Raw genomic sequence first — 25,812 nt, 5'->3', positions numbered from 1 at the left:
CCTAATAATGTTACAAAAATATGAAGAAGTTTGAGTCATAATCAGAATAAAAACAACAGAGTTTAATCTGACAAATGCAGGAAAGACAGCTGACTGTATGCTGTGGGTGTTTACCGCTTTGAATTATGTTTTTATATTTATCTTTTACTTGCTCTCAAGTCCGTTTCACACCACTGGAGACGGAGACGCAGCTGAAAACCGTTGATAACCAGCGTCGTAGGACCGCTTAGTGGGATTGTGGTTGTTCAGGTTAGTTAAGCCTGATAACGAGAAGATACTCTGGGTATGTTGAACTGGCTTTGTAGTACGGGCCCCTGGACAGCTTCTTCCTGTGTTTACTTTAAACTGACCAATGAGAGGAGAGAACATTGTCACCCAACTTTCAGTGAATCATTTCGGTTCGCTTGATTTGTGTTTGTGTGTAAAAAGAATCCGGAAGAAACCAAATACAGTTTTTAAATCCTGGAGGAAACGGATCGATCCGGATCCCAGACTGAGTCAGATGATCCATTTATTTATTGAACTATATATATATGCAGAACTGAGTATCACACACATAGGTGTGTTAATGAAGAAACAAGTTTTTATTATTATATGTCACTTAATAATAATATGTTATGTAGAATCGTGTGATGTTTATGCTTTGAAAAGAGAACTAACTGCAGGACGTGAAGAAGAAACACATAATGTTTTTACTTCCTCTTGTATAAATGAACTCTTTCAGCAACATGTGATTATTTACACTAAAAATAAAACTGATCATTGTTTAAAACTTCATTTTAAATATGAGCATTGAAAGTATATTTTTCTATGAATTCATTCGGTCAGGCGTCTTCCTTCCATCAGTTTCAGGTGTCAGCTGGTTGAGTTCAGTAGAAATGTACGGCGAGCCAGTGGGTTCAGTGTGACGTCCAAATAACACGAGAAATAATTCACAAATTCAAATCAGCTGGGAGAAACTTCTTCTGTTTTTACAGTGTTTCCATCACAGACTGACCTCCGCTCAGCCTCGCTAGTCAAACCCCACAGAAACATTAACTTTAAGGATTTAACATGGTACTTAAAGAACACAAGAAATCAGAGGAATGCCAGCAGAAAATCTGTGCCATGACAGGAGACTTTGACCAATCACAGGTCATTTCAGAGAGAGAGAGCGTTCCTATTGGTTTTGCTCCGGCTGGTGGGCGGTGCTTGGTATTTCCTCAACTGATCTCAACATGGCTGCTGGATCACAAACTTTCTGATTTTACAGCTAAACAGTACACTACTATTTGAGTCTGAACACATCTGATGAGATAAATAGGCATTACAGTAACAGAATATTGATTAATATTTGATCAGCGCTGCCTAGTTTTGACCGTTTGATCGGAGTTGGTGAGTGATTGACAGCTGCTCAGAGACGGCAAGGCTCCAGATCAGCTCTGATTGGTTGTTTTCCTCCGGTCTGTGAAAAAAAAGAACACAGAGACACATGATTTTTTCAGATTATCTGTCTCATGTACTACTGTCAAGATGTAGAGACCATTTTATAAAAATAATTTATGTTTTTTTAATCATATTTGTTCCATTTCTACCCACTGCAGCTTTATTTTGATGCTAATACTTTTCCTTCAGTACAATGTGGACTTTTAACAGAGTATTTCTACACTGTAGTATTATACTTGTACTTCAGTATCAGAGTACTTGTTGTTGTTCTTGTTGCAGTTCGCCCTCCGGTCCAGCAGGGTTCGCTGTTCGCTTCCGCCGCTTCGCTCTCGTCGCAGCGAACTGTCGTCTACGCGGAACTCCGCGTTTGGTGTCTGGTGTGTTTACGGCCCCGCTGGCTCTCTTTGTCCGCAGAAAAGGAGCAGAATGTGCGCCGTGCAGCTGCTGCGGGTGTCGGTACATGAGCGGATCGGCGCCGCCGCTGAAGACGTTCTGCTGCGGGTGGAAAAAGGAGAAGAAGCGGCTGAAATCCCGGCGCTGAGAGCGCTGCTCACCGAGCGGCTAACGGCGGCTGCGGAGGAGATTGTCGGTCTGTTTGAGGAAACCGTGGCGGAGTACGAAGACAGAGCTGAGCGGTCAGAGCGGGAGATCTGCCGCCAGAGGAGGCTGCTCGATGCCGTGCTGAAGCCCCAAGTCAAGCTGACCAGAGCAGGTCAGTCCCGAGGACACCACGGAGACATGAGGACGCTAGTTAGCTCCGGACCGGCCCAGGATAACCGGGTTAACGGGGCGTTTATTGAGTTCTCCCGCTTTTCACCGACCGCTACCGATCTGCACTGGTAGTTAATGTCATGACGTCACACCGGAGGGTAGTTGACGTCACTCTGTCGTCACCTGGAGCTCTGGAGCTCTCTGGTAGCTATAGTTACCTGACCAGGCTAAATGATGCTACATGTTAGCCGTGTTGCTGCTGGCGTCGCCTGCTGGAGAAACACTGAACATCCAAGTTATTAGTAATTAAATATTAGTAGTAGCTGTATTTTAGTCTGGTTGAAACTATATATATATATAGTTTATATATATATATATATAAACTATATATATATATATATATATATATATATATATAAACTATATACATATAGTTTATATATATATATAAACTATATGTATATATATATATATATATATATATATATATATATAGCCCCATCATGCAACAGGAAGATAGAATATTAAATAAGTTATTGGTTGAAATACATCATTAATCTGTGTCATAATGTGTGTCATTATGGTCCTGCTGTCCTCTTTTAAAGTCCTGTCCTCCCTTAACGTCCTGCTGTCCCCTCTTAAGGTACTGTCCCCTCTTAAAGTCCTGTCCTCCCTTAATGTCCTGCTGTCCCCTCTTAAGGTACTATCCCCTCTTAAAGTCCTGTCCTCCCTTAACGTCCTGCTGTCCCCTCTTAAGGTACTGTCCCCTCTTAAAGTCCTGTCCTCCCTTAATGTCCTGTCCTCTCTTAAGGTCCTGTCCTCCCTTAAGGCCCTGCTGTCCTCCCTTAAGGTCCTGCTGTCCTCCCCTAAGGTCCTATCCTCTCTTAAGGTCACACCAAGCCGATGGTCGGCCGTCGGACAGTTTGAGGCCGTCGTTGAGTGTCTGTCTAGTGTTTTCCGGTGTGTCCTCACCGTCGGTTCTAGTCTGTCCGTGTCGGAGGTTTTTCTTCGTGTTGAACCTGCGGCGGAGCTCGTCAGTGAGAGAAATCACACTGATTGTCTGTTCAGCTTAAACCAATCAGTGGACCAGAGCACGATGTCAGGCCGAAGGGAGGTTGTAGTGATCTCCTCTGAGGTCAGCTCTCATGTTCCACTCGCCTCCATGTGACAGGAGAGACCACTACCTCGGGTTGCAGCTCTGAGCCTCGCCCGCTTGTCTGACAAACCAGATCAGCCGCCTGTGAGGTTACTGGTCTGGCCCTGTTTGCCTCCAGCCTGCGTGTACTAGTCTGGGTCTGGTATCTGACCCCTCATGGTCTTCCCTCTACAGAGTCTTGTAGGGGGCTGGAAGACATAATCTTTAAGCTGTTCCTTTGTCCTGCTCAGAAATATCCTACATATTTTATTTGATTCATAATCTTTAAATTAGTCAATGCAAAATAAATTTCTCCAACATTCATTACATAAGCGTGTTTTCAGCATCACAGGTCAGATTTATTGAGACTTAATACTGACTGTTGGGCTGATTAGAGTTCACAACACTCTGATCCAACTCAGCCTGCTGTCTGTTGAAGGACAATATGAAGTTTAATACTGAAACTCACATGATGATGATGATGATGTCACAGTTTTACATAACGTCTCTGTGTGTGTTTCCTGTTTCCTGCAGATGTCCAGCAGCTGTTGGTGGTTAAAGAAGAGGTTCCCCCTGAGCAGCAGGAGTGGAGCTCCAGTCTGGACCAGGAGGACCCAGAGCCCCCACACATTAAAGAGGAACAGGAGGAACTCTGGACCAGTCAGGAGGGAGAGCAGCTTCAAGGGCTGGAGGAGGCTGATATCACCAAGTTCCCATTCACTCCTGTCCCTGTGAAGAGTGAAGATGATGAAGAGAAACCTCAGTCCTCACAGCTTCATCAAAGACAAACCGAACAGATGGAAACAGAAGCTGATGGAGAGGACTGTGGAGGACCAGAACCAGCCAGGAACTCAGATCCAGATAGACATTTACAATCTGATAGTGATGACAAGACTGGAGACATTTCTATAGCTGAGATTGAAGTCAGTTGTGATGAATGGGAGGAGACCAGAGAACCTCAGTCAGGTTTAAACTCGCAGGACAAAAAAGAACTTCCTGTCAGTGATCCGGGATGTAATTCTCATGAGAAACCATTCAGCTGCTCAGTTTGTGGGAAGAAATTTACAAAAAAAGGCTTCCTGAAGACACACATAAGAACGCACGCAGGGGAGAAACCATTCAGCTGCTCAGTGTGTGGAAAGAAATATACAAAAAAGGGATATCTGGTCCAACACATGGCCGTCCACAGAGGTGAGACAGGACAGAGCTGCAGCGTTTGTAACAAAAGACTTGTCTGGCACTCAGGAGTCGAATGCCATCAGTGTGTCTCGCCTGCTGGTGGAGTGAGATATAACTCTGAGTGTGATAAAAGACTTTGCTACAGTCATCATCTGAAGAAAGACACAGGGACTCATGCAGAAGATAGTCTGTTTAGTTGCTCAGTTTGTGGTAGAAAATTTACACAAAGAGGATACCTGAACCTACACATGGCGCGTCACACGGGGAAGATCCGCTTCCGTTGCTGTGTTTGTGATAAAAGATTCGCTTGGCGTCACGAACTCAAAAGCCACAAGTGTGTTGATGAATCATCATCACAGCATCAAAGTGAGCAAACAGTAGCTGATAAAGGATCAGATACTGATGGAAAGACTTCAGACTCTGACTCTGAACCTGAGACTGAAGTCAGAGATGATGATGAACCTCAGTCAGGTTTAAACACTCAGAATAATGATAAAGTCATTGTCAGTGATGTGGGAAGCAGCACTGACAATAAATCATTTATCTGTTCTGAGTGTGGAAAAACATTTTGCGGTGAGGTCAATCTGCAGTCACACATGAGAACTCACACAGGAGAAAAACCCTTTAGCTGCTCGTTCTGTGAGAAAGGATTTACACAAAAAGGATATCTGGCAAACCACATGACCGTCCACACGGAGGAGAAACGATTCCTTTACTGTGTTTGTGGTAAAAGATTCGCTTGGCGTTATAATCTGAAAAACCACGAGTGTGTTGGTGATTCATCGCAGAACAGAGAGGCAGAAGCTCCAGCCAGCAGCTCAAACGCTTCAGACACTTCTAAACTTCAGACTGAAGCCAGTCCCGATGATTGTAAAGAGACCGGGGAAAGTTTAACCTCTCTAAAAACTAACGACGTCCTTGAAGGTGATGCAACAAGTGATCTCGCAGAGAGACCGTTCAGCTGCTCTGAGTGTGCTAAAAGATTTCGGCGAAAGAAAAATCTGCAGGAACACATGAGAATTCATACAGGAGAGAAACCATATGGGTGTTCAGTGTGCATGAAATATTTCTCATGCAGCGGATCGTTACGAAAACACCTGAGAATTCACACAGGAGAGAAACCCTTCAGCTGCTCTGTGTGTGGCAACCGTTTCACTGAAAGTGGACATCTGAAGGTGCACATGAGGACTCACACAGGAGAGAAACCGTTCAGCTGTTCAGTTTGTGGTAAAAGTTTTACCTGGAGGCAAAGCTTTAATAATCACATGAAATATCACAAAAACACGTCATGAGGGTCAGTCGGTGTTAATCGAAGTCCCGTAACAGAGAAACTCAAACTTTGCTTAATTATTTCACTGTTACACACCAGCTGACGGAAGAGTTCACAGTTCACTTGTTAAAGGAACATTCTGCTTTATTTCAACCAACTTTGCCCTCACTAGCTCCGAGAGAAACCATGAATATCAAAGCGAGATGCTCCAGATTCCTGCAGCTTTCCAACTTAAAGTAAACGCAGGAAGTAGCCGTCTGGAGTGGCCATGCTGGATAACTGGATAACATATCTCTCTGTATATTCATCCGTCAGTTTGTTCACGTGTGTGAGACTTCTACTGCACTTATAAAATACATAAAATAAAATAAAAATGTGCTCACTGCTCTCCTGAAGGGAATAACTTTACAGTACAGTTGGACCTGTTGATGCCAGACTTAAATGTACAACAGAGTGATCCCATCGGTGTAATTACAACTCAACATTATCGTCGTGCAGACTTCACAGAGCGAGGCCGGCTGCACGCTGAGAAAAAGAAATTGTGTGAGCCAACAGCAGGAAACTGCTTCTACATTATATTTGACTTAACAACAGCAACTTGCAGTTTAAACATTTCTGTACTTTTTTATTGTCTGAATGGAAAACAAAGAATGTGATTCTGACGTCAGAGGGACTTTGAAACGGACGGAAACGCCATCTTAAAATGAGCAGAAGAAGAGCGACAGCTGATGGTTCGATGTCACATGACCCAGCAGTAAACAATATTCATATATATATCATGATGTTGTACATTAATGGTATTAATACTTCGATTAAGTATTAATCAAAGTGGTTTAACTGTAAATAAAAAAAAACAAGATATTGTTAATTATATAATGATATTATAAACTCAGTTATTATTATTATTGACAGGAAGTGTGGTGAATATATTTTATTCTAATGATTCTGTTTTTTTGTTCTTCCTGTTTCAGATTATTTCACATTGTAACTAACAAGAAACAATAAAACATAATCATTCATGTCAGTTTATATATTCAGTTTTTAGGCTTTTATTAAACTGAATGACACTGAAGTGATATGTGGAGTTGCTGGTTTGTGACACCGGAGGGCAGAATAACAGCACAAATCATATCAGTTTATAAGTCGTATAAGTATTAAGTAGAGATGCAACAATCCACTTTTTTCAGTTCTGATTCCGATGCCTGAATTTGGATATCTGCTGATACTGATATAATTCAGCTCTTTTTTCGTTAAATTTAAGTGTATTAAGAATAAAATAATAATAATATGGAATCATAAAATATTATAATAAAATATCATTATTAATAATTATAATTATAATTATACTGATGATAATAATAGATTAATAATGATAATAATAATAATAATTATTATTATTATGGTGTCCTCATGGCTCTGTTTTCATGCTTTAAAAAATCTAGCTCGTGACAGAAAAATTTCAGAGAGAGGAGTGTTCCTATTGGCTGTGCTCCGGTCATGTGAGCAGTGCTCGGTATTCCCTCAAGATATCTCAACATGACTGCCGGGTCACAAACTTTCTCATTTTACAGCTAAACAGTACACTACAAGATGATTCTGAAAACATCTGAGGAGTAACAGAATATTGATTCATATTTGATCAGCGCGGCCTAGTTTGACCGTTTGGTCGGAGTTCAGAGTGATTGACAGCCGGCTCTCATAGACAGCAGATGGACAGCGAACTCCAGCTCGGCTCTGACTGCTTGTTTTCCTCCGGTCTGTGAAATCTTGCAGATGTCGTTAGGAGCACCGGAGGACACCGGAGAGAGGCACATGATTTTTTTTTCAGGTTACCTGTTTCATGTACTACTGTCACGATATAGTGACCGTTTTATGAAAAATATATTTTTTAAGCATTTTTGCTCCATTCTCGCCTACTTCAGCTTTAATAGAACAGGAACAACAGTGGACGGTTAAAACCAGTAGGAGGGAGTAATGCAACTTAAAGGATGACAACTTCCGGAAACCCCAAAATAAGAAGAAGTTGAACCGGAAGTGCTGTTAGCAAGATGGCGTATAGCTCCTTTAGCTCGTTATCGACACCGATTATTGTTTATAAGCTCCAACAGTTCTGATCCATCAGAGCCTCTGTGTGTCTGGATCAACCTGTCTGAATGGACTTTGTGCTCTTCAGCTTTTATTCTGAAGGTCTGACCTCTGACTCATCTCCCGGTAGCCTACAAAGCTACTGAAGTTAGCTTAGCATGCTAGCTGGTTAGCAACACAGCTGCTAGTCAGAGTGACCGTTTGATGGAGAGCAAACTGTGTTTCTGACGGAGTCTGATGGAGAGCAAGTTTCTGTCATTGTGGTAAAATGTGTAAAGTCCAGATGCTGAGAGCGTTGGTGAAGCAGCGACTAACTGCGGCTGCTGAAGAGATATGTGGGCTGTTTGAAAGAACGATAGCAGAGTACGAGGAGGAACTCTCTCGATCAAAAGAGGAGAACGAGCGACAACAGAAACTACTGGACGCTGTTTTACACCCTCAGCTTCAGTTACACAGAGCAGGTTGGTTCTCTTTACTTCTTCTCTCTCTGTTCTCTCTCTGGTTCTACCAGAGCAGGTTGGTTCTCTTTACTTCTTCTTCTCTCTGTTCTCTCTCTGGTTCTACCAGAGCAGGTTGGTTCTCTTTACTTCTTCTTCTCTCTGTTCTCTCTCTGGTTCTACCAGAGCAGGTTGGTTCTCTTTACTTCTTCTCTCTCTGTTCTCTCTCTGGTTCTACCAGAGCAGGTTGGTTCTCTTTACTTCTTCTTCTCTCTGTTCTCTCTCTGGTTCTACCAGAGCAGGTTGGTTCTCTTTACTTCTTCTTCTCTCTGTTCTCTCTCTGGTTCTACCAGAGCAGGTTGGTTCTCTTTACTTCTTCTCTCTCTCTGTTCTCTCTCTGGTTCTACCAGAGCAGGTTGGCTCATTAAACCTTATGCCGGGCTCACGTGGGATTATTGGTGTTTATGAATGAATCTGGTTTACTACAGCGGTATGAATTTAAAGGTAAACACATTTTGCTGTGAATTTAATAGCAATAAACAGATCAAAATTATGCCGAAATAACTTCATCATGATGCTGATTTGTATAAAATGTGAAATCATGTTTTGTCAGGTCTGAGAAGAAAACAACTTTTAAAATGCTCGTTTTCTGAATGGAGTTCGGATCGATCAGGGCTTTGCTCACATTGTAGCTGCTCCATCAATACTCAAAATGAAACTAAAATAAATACGGGAGCGACGTTGTTGTTTCTACACACAGATATCTACATACTGTGTAACGATGGAATTATATAAACCCACCACCTTTTTAAGAAGTGTATTATTGATGACAGCTATAGACATGTACAGATACAGAAGACCATTTAAAGGGGACATATTATAAAAAAGTGAGATTTTCATGTTTTTTTTATTATAAAGCAGGCTTAAGTCCTCTATAAATACTGTGAAAGTATCGAAACACTCAATCCACAGGGAAATACACACAGCCCGTATTCAGAAACTCTGCATTTGAAACAAGCTGTCAGGATTTCTGTCCATTTGTGATGTCACAAATACACAATATTTAGACCCTTTACACAGATTTAAACAAACATTCTAAATGTGTCCCAGTTTATTTCTGGTTGCAGTGTATGTGAATGTCATCAGCTGACAGGAAGTACACATGGACCCAAGCTGTTGCCTAGCAACGCAATCCTGTTGAAATTCCGTTGCAATTCCGTCGCAATGCGCTAAAGCTGAGTGTTTCAGACAGGGTAAATACAGGTATATTCAGGTCAACAGTATGAGGAAAATAAAGGTTTTTTTGAGCATCACAGCATGTAAACATGTTCTAGTATGAACCTGAAAATGAGCACAATATGGGACCTTAAAGACTAAGGTTGCCATGATAGCATAATTTTAATATTGGATACAATACTAATATAAAAAACAATCCTTTACCTCTTTTCATACCATGTCAAAAAGAGAAACGTATCATATAGGCACACAAGATAGGATCATTTGTTTTTTTTCATTTTATTAACCTGCACACAGTTCTGGTACAGAAATTGTTACTGAACACACATTAATTTTATGTTCATAGCAAAACATTGACGATTAAATAACTTACATTTTCTCCAAAACTGCACCAATCAGGCCTCCAGAGTGCGACCATTTGGATCACATGTGCGGCTAAGCATTTTCATTGTTCGCACCGGTGTGCCTGACATCTAGCAGGTCGGTCTCTGCCAGGAAACATTGTCAGGAAAAGCAGAGCTAGACATCACGGCTGAAGCTGCATGCTAACTCTGTCATGGACAGGAAACGTTATCGTATCCCGGTAACGTGCGGTCAAGCCGGCCGTCGCTCTCATCTCCGTGGTCAAATGGGCCGACGCTACAACTGTAGAGCACCCAGATACTGACATTTATGTTAAATGCATTCAAACGGCCCAGATGGAGCTGACCATGGATGTGTAAAGAGTACGGAGCTGACGGGAGAGCTAGAGACAGACTTGAAGAACTTAGCGGAAGTATACATGTGTGACTACGTCCGGTTTTCAAAATAAGGTGTTAACAAAGGGAACTGTATCCACCTTATTCTCAGGGGCCTTACTGTAGAAATGATTATGGGCGTAACTTCCGGTGAGGTAGCGGAAGTAGCAGTAAGCTAGTTTGTCCCATCGGCTAACCATAGTGGTTACTGTGAGAAGCATAAATTAAGTTGAAATGTACATTTTTGCTGCTCCAGTCGTCTGCTTATTCAGAGAAGAAGCCGCTGACTGGACACGACTGTGACGGCAGGAGAGTATTGTTTGTTCACTAATAAAAGTGACAGAGGTGTGGGAGAATTACACTGTCTCTCACACCAAAAAACTGAAAGTGCTGCATTTTCCATAAACGCCACAGTGAGGTTTATGGGCTTAATGAATGAACAAATTAATTAATTATCTTTATAAACATTGCACTTTTAGAAGTTGAGTTGGTTCGGTAGATTCACATTATTTGGGTCAAGTGATTCGTATTTTTTTTTATTTTAGAGTTATTTTTGGCATAGGTTTACTTTATAAATAATTCATTTAAAACCAATACATAGGTTGTTTTATCCAGCCTTTTCTCCGGGGGGACATGCCCCCGAACCACCTAGCTGGCTACTTTTTCCCACTGGCTGGCTACTCCATATCCTTGTGTAATTTACTGTTTATTTAAGCATATATCACAGGCATTCGTCACATGGGTATATGATATAACAATGTTGTGGAGTTTTTTTTTTACTTCAGGTAGCTCTCTCTTTTCTCCATACATGTGTTTGCATGCTTGGAAAGTGGTTCAGATGTTGACAGATAGAAGAATTCAGATCAGAGCCACAGTCCTCTCTGTGAAGATACATATTAATCCGAGACTTCATTTACCAGCAGTTTGTTTACAGTTCAGTTGTTCATCAGCTGAACTTCCTAAACTGCTGAATGTCGTCACTATTTATGACAATACGAACTACATCTGACTGTTTGTACTCATTATTATTACTGGTTTGAATTTAGTTTGAGTTGTTGGTCAGTAATGTGTCTGTACTTCTTTCTGTCCTGCAGACGTCCAGCAGCTGTTGAACCAGGAGGACCCAGAGCCTCCACACATTAAAGAAGAGGAACAGGAGGAAGTCTGGAGCAGTCAGGAGGGAGAGCAGCTTCGAGGGCTGGAGGAGGCTGATATCACCAAGTTCCCATTTACTCCTGTACATGTGAAGAGTGAAGATGGTGAAGAGAAACCTCAGTCCTCACAGACTGAACAGATGGAAACAGAAGCTGATGGAGAGGACTGTGGAGGACCAGAACCAGCCAAGAACTCAGATCCAGATAAACATCCAGAAGCAGATACTGATGACAAGACTGGAGTGTCCTCTGAGACTGACGTCAGTGATGGTGACTGGGAGGAGACCATAGAACCTCAGTCAGGTTTAAACTCTGTGATTAATGATGAAGTCCCTGTCAGTGATTTGAGATGTAGTACTGGTGAGAAACCATTTAGCTGCTCTGAGTGTGGGAAACGATTTGCCACCAAGTCATGTCTGAAGAGACACATGAGATGTCATACAGGAGAAAAACCTTACAGCTGCTCAGTTTGTAGGAAATCTTTTACACAAAGTGGAAGTTTAAAGAAACACACGAGAACTCACACAGAGGAGAAAAGATTCAGCTGCAGTGTTTGTGACAAAAGATTCGCTTGGTATAAACAGCTAAAAAGACATAAATGTGTTGGTCATCAGTCCTCACAGCTTCATCAAACTCAAACTGAGGAGAACAGAGAGGCAGAGCCTCCAGCCAGCAGTTCAACTAAACAGATGGAAACAGAAGCTGATAGATATTTACAACCAGAGACTGAAGACAAGACTGGAGACTCTTCTGAACCTGTGAGAGAAGACAATGATGATGATTGGGAGGAGACCAAAGATCCTCAGTCAACTCTGAAAAATAACATGATTGATGTGAGTGATGAAAGATGTAATACTCGCAAGAAACCATTCAGCTGCTCTGAGTGTGGGAAAAGATTTCCTTCTAGGACACATCTGAGGGTTCACACGCTAATTCACACTGGAGAGAAACCATTTAGTTGTGCAGTTTGTGGTAGAAAATTTAATCAGAAGACAAACTTAATTCGTCACATGCCACGACACACAGGTGAGAAAGCTTTCAGCTGCTCAGTTTGTAAGAAACGTTTTAAATATAGAGGAGATGTTGGGAGACACATGAAACTCCACACCAGAGAGAAACCATCTACTTCCTGTGTTAGTGACACAAAAAAAACTGGCACTCACAGTGAACCTCAGTCAGGTTTAAACTCTCTGTTAAATAACAATGTATCACCTAGTGATGCGAGACACATGACAGCTCCCAAAGGAGAGAAACCATTTACCTGCTCAGTTTGTGGTGAAAGATTTTCTCTGTGGGCAAATTTAATGCATCACATGACATCTCACACAGGAGGGAGACCGTCTACTTCCTGTGTTAGTGACACAGCAGTTACTAACACTCCTGATGAAGAGACTTCAGAATTCTCTGTAGCCGAGATTGAAGGCAGTTGTAATGATGGGACGGAGAGCAGAGAACCTCAGTCAGGTTTAAACTCTCAGGAAAATAATAATGTAGCAGCAAGTGATGAGAGATGTAAAACTGGCAGGAAATCATACACCTGCTTGGAGTGTGGTAGAATATGTCGCAACAAGACAAATATGAAGGTACACATGAGAGTTCACACTGGAGAGAAACCATTTACCTGCTCCATTTGTGGTAAAGGGTTTACTCAGAAGGCAAACTTAATTCGTCACATGCCACGTCACACAAGAGGGAAACCTTACAGCTGTCCAGTTTGTAAGAAACGTTTTAGATCCGAAGGATATATTGAGAGACACATGAGGGTCCACAAAAGTGACTCAACCGACACTAACACTCACAGTGACATTCGTAAAGAACTAGAAAGACATTTAAAACCTGATACTGATGACACGACTGGAAAAGCCTTTGAACCTGACATCAGTGATGAGAGATGTAATACTTACCAGAACTTATTTGTCTGCTCTGTGTGTGGGAAAAGATTTGGCAACAAGACAAATCTGAAGGTACACACGCTAATTCACACTGGAGAGAAACCATTTAGTTGCACAGTTTGTGGTAGAAGATTTAATCAGAAGGCAAACTTAATTCGTCACATGCCACGACACACAGGTGAGAAAGCTTTCAGCTGCTCAGTTTGTAAGAAACGTTTTAAATATAGAGGAGATGTTGGGAGACACATGAAAGTTCACATCAGAGAGAAACCATCTACTTCCTGTATTAGTGACACAAAAAAAACTAGTACTCGAAGTGACATTCACAGAGGGCCGGAAAGATGTTTAAAACCAGAGACTGATGACAAGACTGGAGACTCTTCTGAGACTGAAGTCAGGGATGAGAAACGTTATCTTGACACTACGTCATATATCTGCTCTGAGTGTGGGAAAAGATTTAGCTACAAGGCGAGTCTGAAGGTGCACATGATGAGTCACACTGGAGAGAAACCTTTTAACTGCTCAGTTTGTGGTAAAGGGTTTTCTCAGAAGGTATACTTAATGCGTCACATGCCACTTCACACAAGGGAGAAACCTTACAGCTGTTCAGTTTGTAAGAGACGTTTTAGATTCGAAGGAGCTGTTTTGAAACACATGAGAATCCACAAAAGAGAGAAACCATCCTCCAGTCTGGACCAGGAGGACCCAGAGCCCCCACACGTTAAAGAGGAACAGGAGGAACTCTGGACCAGTCAGAAGGGAGAGCAGCTTCAAGGGCTGGAGGAGGCTGATATCAAGTTCCCATTCACTCCTGTCCCTGTGAAGAGTGAAGATGATGAAGAGGAACCTCAGTCCTCACAGCTTCATCAAAGACAAACTGAACTGATGGAAACAGAAGCTGATGGAGAGGACTGTGGAGGACCAGAACCAGATAGACATTTACAACCTGATACTGAAGACAAGAGTGGAGACTCTTCTGAACCTGAGAGAGAAGACAGTGGTGATGATTGGAAGGAGATCAGAGAACCTCAGACAGGTCTAAACTCTCTGAATAATAACAAAGTCCCTGTGAGTGATGAAAGGGCTGAGAAACCAGCTAGCTGCTCTTTTTGTGGTAAAAGTTTTACCCGAAAGTACTCTCTAAAAGTCCACATGAGACTGCACACAGGAGAAAAACCATTCAGCTGCTCAGTTTGTGGTAAAGGTTTTGTTCAACGCTACCACTACCTGGAACACACAAGACGTCACACAGGAGAGAACACGTTTGACTGCTCTCTGTGTGGGAAAAAGTTTGGTCATAATTTCCGACTCCAGAGTCACATGAGAACTCATACAGGAGAGAGACCAATCAGCTGCTCCATTTGCAGTAAAGGATTCAGATACAATGGGGAATTAGTCCAACACATGAGAGTTCACTCAGGAGAGAAACCTTTCCCCTGCTCCGTCTGCCACAAAGCTTTTCGTCTGAAGTGCATCTTGAACAATCACATGAAAATCCACAGCGGAGAGTTACCCTACAGCTGCTCCCTTTGTGGAAAGGGATTCAGGCAAAAGTCAAATCTGAATCAACACATGAAGATGCACAAGGCGGACAACCTTAAGCTACAGTTTTGAAGACAAAAGATTCACCGAGAGCGGCAGAAGAAGAAATACTGAACTTTCCATTTTGCACTTTGTACTCTGCAGCTCAGAGAATTCAATAGCATGTTTGAAATAAGAAGAGCTGCTGGCTTCTTCAGGACTGTGAGTTTTTCTTCCTTCAACAGACGGACAACTAACGATTATTTTAGTTATCGATTAATCTGCCGATTATTTTCCAGATTAATCGTTTGGTCTATAAACTGTCAGAAAATAGTGAAAAAATGTCCATCCCAGTTTTATCACAGTCCAAGGTGATGTCTTTAAATGTCTTGTTTTGTCCAGAACATTTTTGCATGAAATAAATACTATTTGACTAACTGTAGTACTTAAAAAATAATCAATTGTCGAAATAGTTTGTGATTATTTTTCTGTCAATCAATTAATCGATTAGTCGACTAATCGTTGCAGCTCTACATGACAGACAACTGGTGGATGCAACAAAGATTCCGTTTTGGATTTAAACCACGGTACATGTAATGTCTGTACAATAATATTAATAATATATATTAATATTAATATTTACAGGTGTGAAAAGTGTTGAATGTATGAAGTGTTAAATGTTGGTTCTAAAAATACAACATATGTGATGTCAGGAGACATTCTTCACCTCTAAACCAACAGTGTAATTGTTTCAGTTTTCATTGTGTATATATACAGTATATATGTGTGTGTGTGTATATATATATATATATATATATATATATATATATATGTTGTAACATTAGCCAGCTGTCTGATGATACCTGTTTGTTCCTTCAAATCAAGCTTCAAGTTCCCATCGTTATAGATGCCTCAGAAATGTTTTCACTTGCACCTGGCCTCACTATTAACAAAGACAAGTATGAAATAATGACTGTATATGATTCTGATATCCCCTCACTCACTAGATGATATAAAGGTTAATAAAGAATCACTATAAGTAAATCTACTGACTCTCAAAATGTTTTACCAAAAGTTGGAAAATCAAAATCCATTTTTAACTGTTTGACATGGTCCTGGACTTTTGTTAGTTTGTATCCTGTTTTTAGTTTAAAAGTCCTCTCCTCTTGTGTCTTTGTCTGGTTTTACTTCCTGACTTTGTTTGTTTCTCGCCTGTTTGATCGTCTGCCCCACCCTGAGCAGTTTCACCTGACCATAATGAGTTCTGCAGTCACCTCAACTTGTTCTCACTTTCCCAGTTAGTCAGTCACTATTCATACCACCTCAGTTCCTTTGTTGGATCGTCTTTCGTCATGGAGTTTTGTTTGCCTGTTACCTGCCTACATCTTGGACTCAGCTCGTAAGCCTTTTTGTTAATGAAATATCTTTGTTGAATCTTGTCATCTCTGCATCTTGGACTCTCAGCTCGTAAGCCTTTTTGTTGAATCTAGGTCCTTCCTGCCTGTTGTGCTCCCTGCACCGTGACACTGTTGGTTACAAAGAGACATTACTATCGTGGATCGTGTCTTACTTTCTAAGGTTGAAGGTTTGCCAGATTTGTTGTATCCAGTTTCATCTTTATATGCTGATCAGAAAATGTGTGCAGATATTTATTCACTGTAATTAAAGTTCATTTGGAGAAATTAGACGGAGTATGTGAAGATAAAGACACTGAGACAGTATTCAGAGGGAGGCACGTTCGCGTGGAGGGTCCGTCATACCAAGTGCCATTCCTAACCAATCAGCGGAGAGTGGAAGTGAGTTATAAAGACCTCCAACAGCGAGTCTGCTTCGATGCCGCCTTAACCAGCTGCCCTTACTGACAACATGCAACGCCATAGTGTGTTCGTCATGAAACACGCTCCAATATCAGTTCCATGCAACTACCGGTACAAACATTTACTTGTAAAAAAGATAGACATTTCATTTATTCTACTTTATTGTCATACAGAACTGAACAACATAAAGTACATAGATTGTAGTAAGGATCATGTATTAACCCCTTCTATAATAACCCCATAATTTATTATACCTTCAACTGTGCAATACAGTACAATAATTTTGTGCAATAATTCAGATGTGCAATAATCTGGTTTACTCCGGCATTAACATTGTGCATTTATTTATACAGAACATTTAAACTAATATTCTTATTTTACACTATTCTTGCATTTTTGTATCGCAAATATTTGTAAATGCATGCATTTATATTATTTGCATCCTATTTTTCAGCAGTATTATTTGCACTGTTGTTATATAAATGTGGACTCTCAGTTATATATGTATATATATTTATATATACATATATAACAGTGCAAATAATAATGCTGAAAAATAAGATCTATGCAAATAATATAAATGTAAACAGTGCTTTTTTATGATTTCTCTATTTATATATATTCATATTTATATTCTAGAAGAGGAGAAAAACATTACTCAGTTTCCCCCCGGGGACCAATAAAGTATTTCTGATATTTATTTATTTATTTCCTTGCCAGAGAGAGCCTAGAGAGCTGAGTGTGACTACAAACGGAGTTCACTCCATCCTGGAGTGGGAGGATGGAGGAGCTTGATTCATCTCGAACGAGCCTTAATGAGATGCAGCTCCAGAGAGATTGAGGCGCAGGCTGTGACGTCAGAGTCAGGGCCACGTTGTTGTGTTATAAAGCCGTGAAGGAAATAAACAGAACAAGTTGCTGAGTTTCTGTTATAATATAAGAGCTCATTAGAAACCCAGACACAACTGCAATATATCATTTATTTTAATATCACAACATACTCCAACAATACGGGTCGGTAATGATCTGTTTTAAGTTTTATTTTGAAACCTGTCTTCCGCCGGAAGTGATGTATATATTTCAGCAGGTCAGCTGGTTAGCGGTTAGCTTCTCTGTTAGCTGATTCCAGAATAACGGCAGTAAAACAAACCGTTAGTTTACCGTTAGTTTAGTAAACAGAGTAGAGATGGACCGACACCGGAACCTGCTGCTACACGACATGAAGCCGAGAAGAACAACAGGTTGGTTTGTTTGTTTGCTGCTCTGCTAATGTTGCTAAAGCTAACGGTAGCTAGTGTTGAACTTTGAAGCTTCACTCTCCTTCAGCTAACAAGCTAACGTTAGCTTAGCACGTTAGCTTAGCACGTTAGCTGCTGTCTGGGCTCCACTCTGGTAGATGAGAGTTTTACATTTTAGGTTTTATCATTTAATTTAATACATCTAAATGTAGACAACAGAGAGAGAGAGTATGAGGTCAAATGGGACATAATGATGCTGTAATATGACTGTAATATGTGATGTTGATAAAAGCAAGTTTATTAATTTACAGGCCAATAAGTTAAATCAATTATATCACTTGTATTCAAGATCTGATCTGAGATCTGATCTGAGATCTGGTCTGAGATCTGATCTGAGATCTGGTGCTAAATGGAGAGAAGAAGGAAAAAAAACTTATTTCAGTGGATTAGAAAAAAGGAGAGGAAGACAATTACTGATCAATGATGCTGAATGCTCAGACCAGATGATTTCTGAAGAAATATATTGATTTTATTCATAAAGATCAGAGAATAAGAGATGATAAGAGAATAGCAATAGGAAAGGACAACATGGACTGACTTCAAATTTCTACACATTCTTTTGGGAGGATTACATTTTTACACTAAACACCTACTTTACATTAAAACAAGGATTAATAACTCTTTTAAGATAAAATATATATTGACAATCTTCTCTGTTGGATACTGACTATAAGTTGTTTACACATGTAATTGCTGACAGGTTAAAGGACGGTATGACAAAGGTTATACGTGTCTTCCAATATGGTATATTTGGTATTAGGTTTATTAGATTACAGCCATTTGATTGAATATGATGGAGTCATTATATTTTTTGACTTTTACAAGGCCTTTGACATGGTTGAAAATCCATGTATTATAAAAACACTGGAATATTTTGTTTTTGGGAAAAAGTTGATAATTCGATTTTTATGTTATATTAATATTATTAATATATATATATTAATATATGTATTAATGTAATTAATATTATTAACATATATATTAATATTATTAATATATATATATATTAATATTATATATATATATATATATATATATATATATATATATATATATATACTGTATATATATGTGCAAGGATCAGAACGTAAATGGTCCAAATTATGTAATTATGTGTACACATTTTGTTCAGTTTTTCAACATTGCAGTAGAAACAATATAGAAAATATATACGATATACATTTTTTATCGTTTTGATGATATCATATTGCCCAGCCTTAATTTCACAGTATACTGGATTTGAAGTATCTGTGATGACTTATCTGCGCTGGCGCACCGGTGGTGTGTTATACGTCAACCAGTCAGAGCTAAAGGGAGCAGCAATGACTGAGGAACGGGGATTCAAACTAATTCAGTTGTTTCTTGATGTCTCTATGTGCGTCATTCTGTCCTGCAGACGTCCAGCTGCTGTTGGTGAGTAAAGAAGAGGTTCCCCCTGAGCAGCAGGAGTGGAGCTCCAGTCTGGACCAGGAGGACCCAGAGCCCCCACACATTAAAGAGGAACAGGAGGAACTCTGGAGCAGTCAGGAGGGAGAGCAACTTCATATCACCAAGTTCAATGATGAACAAGGTTCAGGTATGAACAATGTGGATGTGTGTATTTAACCCTCTGGGGTCTAATCCATTTATTTTTTTGCTATTTTTGGTCCGCCTGCTCTCCTTTTGTAATAATTACTGTAGAATCTCAAAACTATAATGCACAATTGACAAATTGGGCTATCAGAATATGTAGGCTGCAAGGATGTCACATGAATGTATAAATAATTTAAATTACCATAAAGAGAAGAGAAAAAACAAAACGAAAATTGATTATTGCAGAAATGTATTCAAACCACACAGAGAACAATAAGGAACAAGGTTTTGGGCTTTTGAAAAATGTTCTCTCAAGTCTTGGGTATCAGGGGAAAAAAATTATCATTCTTTCCAACACATATAAAAAAATATTTTCATTTTTTACAGAGAAGTCGTTTTTCTGTCTGTTTTTTTTCAAAAAGTTACCTTTGCCCTGCCTTTGAGCAGTTCCTGTCAGCAGTGAAGCAGAGAGCCACACTACACTCCATACACTTCCAGGTGTTAGTCTGATTGACCTGCCTGGTCTGCCTGCACTGTACACAGGTCTTGGGTCCATATCTGGCCCTCCTCCTTGCATCAGGTTGATGTAGATCAGCCACTCTGTGGCAGGAGGGACAGCAGATGTGACTCCACACATCTGGGCTGTGAGCTCCAGCTGGAAGGCCCTGTGGTTCATGGCTTCCTCCTGCTTCTCTCTGCAGAGCTCCTTGTCTGTTGCTGGGGAGGATGCTCTTCAGGTTCTTCAGCAGCCTGTTGCTCATCATGATAAATTACACCGCCCACATTGTTTCTGTGGTCATACTGCTTAAAGGGACTATTTGTAACTTTCAGAATTGCTTGTTAACAGCGACACCTGTGGCCGTTAAGTCAACGAAAGTCAGCGTCGGGCTCACGCTTGCTCTCTCTAAATATACCTGAATGAGCATCGCTCAAAACAGTGAGGCGACACACGTCAGCTAAAACCACAATATCACTCTATATTTCACCTGCTTGGCAGTAATGTTAGCTGACATGACGAAGGTCTCTCCATGAATCACTGCTGGCTTTTCCTGCTCCAGTGGCTTTTCCTGCTCCAGTGTCTCCCTCTCCGGAGGGAGACGACGGAGAGGGAGACACCAGAGGCTGAGCAGGAAAAGCGGGCCGTCACTTCACAGGACATGGGAAATCTCTGTTGGTCTGGAGGAGCTGCAGCAGTTATTTCTGCACAAACCTCCACTGTATATTCACTAGATATTCCCAGAGCTAAACTAACTCTTCTGCAGGGTGGAGTGAGCGCGCGTTCACATCTAGAGGTGGAGCGAGACAGCGAGGACGCGCGCAGCTTGTGTCAGTGAAGGCAGGCAGGCAGCGGAAGAGAGACAGCGGCCTCACGCGAGCGTGCATATGCGAGCGCGCATGTGTCCCAACCCGGTACACTTATACGCTTAAAAAGTTACAAACAGTCCCATATAGACTCTTTTTTTTTGGTGGGGGGTCTTTAGGGGGAGATAGCAGGTCAGCAGTAGATGTCATATAGAAGTGGTTTACATGATTTGAAAGCCATTTAACCGTTTTCTACCACTGAAGAAAATTGATAAAAATGATCAATAATCCCTCTAAAATACCACAATAAGACACCAAGACCTTGAGGAACACTATAGAGGAAGCCATGCCACCATCATCAAAACAGCAAATGAGGGAACATCTTCTGAAAGAATGGTGCTCTGTGTAAGGTGGAGCAATATCACTGAAAAATCTAGTCTTAATTTTTTATCCTTACTTTCATGACTTTTAGTAAATTTACACATTAAACGTGTTTCCTGTTCTCTGCAGACATCCAGCAGCTGTTGGTGAGTAAAGAAGAGGTTCCCCCTGAGCAGCAGGAGTGGAGCTCCAGTCTGAACCAGGAGGACCCAGAGCCCCCACACATTAAAGAGGAACAGGAGGAACTCTGGAGCAGTCCGTCAGAAACATCCTGGAACTCCTATCCAGATCGACATTTACGGCCTGAAAATGACAACAAGACTTCAGACACTTCAAAGTTTACGACTAAAGTCAGTAATGATGATCGGACGGAGAACAGAGAAGCTCAATCAACTTTAAACTCCCTGAAGATTATTGAAGTCCCTGTCGGTGATCTGAGATGTAAAACTGGCAAGAAAACATACAGCTGCTCTGAGTGTGGGAAATTATTTGGCCGTAGCCCACATCTTAAGATACACATGAGAATTCACACAGGAGAGAAACCGTTCAGTTGCCCATTCTGTGGTAAAAGTTTTTCACAAAAAGTCAATCTGACATATCACATGTCCGTCCACACAGGAGAGAAACGATTCAGCTGTCGTTTCTGTGACGAAAGATTCACCTGGTACACTCAGCTCAAGAGTCATCGGTGTGTTTGTGAGTCCTCTCAGCTTCACCAGAGTCACACTGAGGACAACAGAGAGGGAGAGACCGGTGAGAAATCATTCAGCTGCTCCGAGTGTGGAAAAATATTCAGCCGCAAGGATAATCTGAACATACACATGAGGATTCACACAGGAGAGAGACCGTTCGGCTGCTCTGTTTGTGGTAAAAGTTTTAAACATGGAGGACATCTGACACAGCACATGTCCGTCCACACAAAGGAGAACAGGTTCAGCTGCAGAGTTTGTGACAAAAGATTCACTTGGCTTTATCAGCTCAAGAGACACAAGTGTGGTGGTGAATCCTCTCAGCGTCAGGAACTCCCGACCAGTCAGGAGGGAGAGCAGCTTCAAGGGCTTGAGGAGGCTGATATCACCAAGTTCCCATTCATTCCTGTCCCTGTGAAGAGTGAAGATGATGAAGAGAAACCTCAGTCCTCACAGCTTCATCAAAGACAAACTGAACAGATGGAAACAGAAGCTGATGGAGAGGACTGTGGAGGACCAGAACCAGCAAGGAACACAGATCCAGATACACATTTACAACCTGATAGTGATGACAAGGCAGGAGACTCTGAATATAAGGTTGAATTCAGTGATGATGACTGGACGGAGACCAGAGATCCTCAGTCAGGTTTAAACTCTGATATAGGATGTAACACCAGTAAGAAATCGTTCAGCTGCTCCGACTGTGGGAAAGTATTTGGCCGAAAGGAACATCTACAGAATCATGTGAGAATTCACACAGGAGAGAGACCGTTCAGCTGCTCCGATTGTGGTAAAACATTTGGCTGTAAGAGGTCACTGCTGGGCCACACGATGAGTCACACGGGAGAGAAACCATTCAGCTGCTCTCAGTGTGGGAAAAGATTTGGCCGGATGGTCAATCTGAAGACTCACGAAAGACTTCACACAGGAGAGAGACCGTTCACCTGCCCATTTTGTGGTAAAGGTTTTACACAAAAGGTTCACATGACTCAACACATGGCCGTCCACACGGGAGAGAAACAGTTCAGCTGCAGCATTTGTGACAAAAAGTTCACGTGGCTCTCGGGCTTCAGACGACACAAGTGTGGCAGCGAGCTGTCCGACCTCGACGATAGCCAAACTGAGGAGAACTCGGAGGTAGAACCAGGCGAGAAACCATTTCGCTGCCGTCAGTGTGGCAACAGATTTAATCACAAGCACAACTTGAAGGCTCACATGAGAATTCACACAGGAGAGAAACCATTCAGTTGCTCTGTTTGTGCTAAAGGTTTCACTGCAAGTGGAGCTCTGAAGAAACACTTGAGAACTCATTCGGGAGAGAAACCGTTCAGCTGCTCCGTTTGTGGCATAAGTTTTACACAGGGAGGGAATCTGAAAAGACACATGGCACAGCACAAGGGAGAAACACAAGAGAAACCGTTCAGCTGCTCCATCTGTGGCAAAAACTTCACACAAGTGTCAAACATGAAGCGACACATGGCACAACACGCCATGACTGAAACAGGAGGTAAAGCTGTGAGCGGTTCCGATCTTACACAGGATCAGCAGGAAGAAACCTAGAGGTCGTATCGTCACTGACTGCAAACTGATAGTAGAAACAGATATTTAACGTATTTTATTGTATTATAACTTTGTTTTGTTGTAATTTTGTATTTATTTAAATAATAACAGGGCACGTACACTACCTACTCCTTAAATCATTGATCGTTTGGTCTGTAAAATGTCAGAAAGTATTAAGCTTCAATTTGATGTCTTGTTTGATAAAGAGTCCAAAACACAGAGATTCAGTTTATCATCATATAAGAATATGTAAAGCTGGGTTAGTCCCAGAGTTCTATAATCAGAGTAGGGATGCACCGATACCGATACCAGTATCGGATATCGGGTCCAATACTGTGCTCATGTACTCGTACTCGTACTCGTACTCGTACTTGCAAAAACGAGCCGGTCGCAGCACACTGCGTCATATGCGGGACTCCCGAGCCTGCCGTGTTTGCTCACACCCTCCAGCTGGCTGTTAACGAGGGTCTTTTAGCACAGAGAAGTACTCGTATCGGTACTCGGTATCGGCGAGTACCCAAATGTAAGTACTTGTACTTGTATTCGGTCGGAAAAAGTGGTATCCCTAAATCCGAGTATTTGACTGTTATTGATTACTAAAAGAGTTGCTGAAGGATTTTCTGTCAATCAATGAATTGTTGCAGCTCAATCCAATGTTTCCATGTGAACACTTTTAACCATCAGACTGATGAAATGAGGAAGACAGACTTCAGATCGGCTCTCATGAGGATAAACTGCAGGATCAGCCGACATTTCTACCTGAACCTTACTGGGACCTGTAGTTGAATTAATAACTTTTAAAAGCTTAAACTGTCATTTACAAACAAAGATCAATGCATGTACTGTGTTGAAATTGTTAGTTATTAATTGAGTCTCAGCTCCTGAGTAAATACCACGTATCAGGAATTTATTTCTTGAACAAGTGTTGACTCAAAATATACTACTGTGTTTGTGTGTTAGGGGATATGGCCGCGAAGAAGTTCCGAGATATGCCACTTTATGACTCCTACTGAAAATTTCATGAAAAAAGTAAGAGTAAAGTATGCCCAAAAATGTCATGAAAAAAAGTCATAGTCAAGTATGTCAAAAAATTTCATGAAAAAAAGTCATAGTCAAGTATGTCAAAAAATTTCATGAAAAAAGGTCATAGTATAGTATTTCGAAAAATTTCATGAAAAAAAGTCATAGTATAGTATTTCGAAAAATTTCATGAAAAAAAGTCATAGTCAAGTATGTCAACAAATTTCATGAAAAAAAGTCATAGATAGTATTTCGAAAAATTTTATGAAAAAAAGTCATAGTCAAGTATGTCAACAAATTTCATGAAAAAAAGTCATAGTCAAGTATGTCAAAAAATTTCATGAAAAAAAGTCATAGTATAGTATTTCGAAAAATTTCATGAAAAAAAGTCATAGTATAGTATTTCGAAAAATTTCATGAAAAAAAGTCATAGTCAAGTATGTCAAAAAATTTCATGAAAAAAAGTCATAGTATAGTATGTCAAAAAATTTCATGAAAAAAAGTCATAATCAAGTATGTCAAAAAATTTCATGAAAAAAAGTCATAGTATAGTATTTCGAAAAATTTCATGAAAAAAAGTCATAGTCAAGTATGTCAACAAATTTCATGAAAAAAAGTCATAGTATAGTATTTCGAAAAATTTCATGAAAAAAAGTCATAGTATAATATTTCGAAAAATTTCATGAAAAAAAGTCATAGTATAGTATTTAGAAAAATTTCATGAAAAAAAGTCATAGTCAAGTATGTCAAAAAATTTCATGAAAAAAAGTCATAGTCAAGTATGTCAAAACATTTCATGAAAAAAAGTCATAGTATAGTATTTCGAAAAATTTGATGAAAAAAAGTCATAGTCAAGTATGTCAAAAAATTTCATGAAAAAAAGTCATAGTCAAGTATGTCAAAAAATTTCATGAAAAAAAGTCGTAGTATAGTATTTCGAAAAATTTCATGAAAAAAAGTCATAGTATAGTATTTCGAAAAATTTCATGAAAAAAAGTCATAGTCAAGTATGTCAACAAATTTCATGAAAAAAAGTCATAGTCAAGTATGTCAAAAAATTTCATGAAAAAAAGTCATAGTCAAGTATGTCAAAAAATTTCATGAAAAAAAGTCATAGTATAGTATTTCGAAAAATTTCATGAAAAAAAGTCATAGTATAGTATTTCGAAAAATTTCATGAAAAAAAGTCATAGTCAAGTATGTCAACAAATTTCATGAAAAAAAGTCATAGTCAAGTATGTCAAAAAATTTCATGAAAAAAAGTCATAGTATAGTATTTCGAAAAATTTCATGAAAAAAAGTCATAGTCAAGTATGTCAAAAAATTTCATGAAAAAAAGTCATAGTATAGTATTTCGAAAAATTTTATGAAAAAAAGTCATAGTCAAGTAT

General features: G+C 40.3%; 3 protein-coding genes across 4 annotated transcripts in view; all 3 read left to right on the top strand.

The window, feature by feature from the left end:
• Positions 1 to 15,826, top strand: part of LOC119503730 (oocyte zinc finger protein XlCOF6-like) — a 353,206-nt gene extending 337,380 nt beyond the window's left edge. The window contains exon 2 of the mRNA XM_037795651.1: positions 11,310 to 15,826. Coding sequence (XP_037651579.1) covers positions 11,510 to 14,875 — 3,366 coding nt within the window. The 5' untranslated portion in view covers positions 11,310 to 11,509 and the 3' untranslated portion in view covers positions 14,876 to 15,826. The remainder of the gene's footprint in view (positions 1 to 11,309) is intronic.
• Positions 879 to 6,792, top strand: LOC119503499 (zinc finger protein 235-like). Its single transcript, XM_037795330.1, has 3 exons — positions 879 to 893; positions 1,705 to 2,137; positions 3,806 to 6,792. Exons 1-3 carry the CDS (start codon positions 879 to 881, stop codon positions 5,740 to 5,742), a joined length of 2,385 nt encoding a protein of 794 aa, XP_037651258.1. The 3' UTR covers positions 5,743 to 6,792.
• Positions 7,758 to 23,620, top strand: LOC119503749 (zinc finger protein 2-like). Of its 2 annotated transcripts, XM_037795710.1 has the most exons (3): positions 17,653 to 17,840; positions 19,294 to 19,473; positions 21,282 to 23,620. In XM_037795710.1, exons 1-3 carry the CDS (start codon positions 17,786 to 17,788, stop codon positions 23,399 to 23,401), a joined length of 2,355 nt encoding a protein of 784 aa, XP_037651638.1. In that variant the 5' UTR covers positions 17,653 to 17,785; the 3' UTR covers positions 23,402 to 23,620. The 2 variants fall into 2 exon arrangements, with proteins under 2 accessions (XP_037651639.1, XP_037651638.1); XM_037795711.1 differs by lacking the exons at positions 17,653 to 17,840; positions 19,294 to 19,473 and adding an exon at positions 7,758 to 8,266.
• The last annotated feature ends 2,192 nt before the right edge of the window (positions 23,621 to 25,812 follow it).

Source organism: Sebastes umbrosus, chromosome 15 (genome assembly GCF_015220745.1).
Source record: "Sebastes umbrosus isolate fSebUmb1 chromosome 15, fSebUmb1.pri, whole genome shotgun sequence".
NCBI classification, from domain to species: Eukaryota; Metazoa; Chordata; class Actinopteri; order Perciformes; family Sebastidae; genus Sebastes; species Sebastes umbrosus.
Note: the sequence above shows the minus strand (reverse complement) of the source record. Positions and strands in the feature narration are given on the sequence as shown.

Excerpts from the sequence above, each read along its gene's own strand:
- LOC119503499 (XM_037795330.1), top strand. Across the intron at positions 2,138-3,805 it reads AGTCAAGCTGACCAGAGCAG|ATGTCCAGCAGCTGTTGGTG; the intron begins GTCAGTCCCGAG and ends TGTTTCCTGCAG.
- LOC119503749 (XM_037795710.1), top strand. The coding sequence starts at position 17,786 with ATGGACCGACACCGGAACCTGCTGCTACACGACATGAAGCCGAGAAGA. Across the intron at positions 17,841-19,293 it reads GAAGCCGAGAAGAACAACAG|ACGTCCAGCTGCTGTTGGTG; the intron begins GTTGGTTTGTTT and ends TCTGTCCTGCAG. Across the intron at positions 19,474-21,281 it reads CAATGATGAACAAGGTTCAG|ACATCCAGCAGCTGTTGGTG; the intron begins GTATGAACAATG and ends TGTTCTCTGCAG.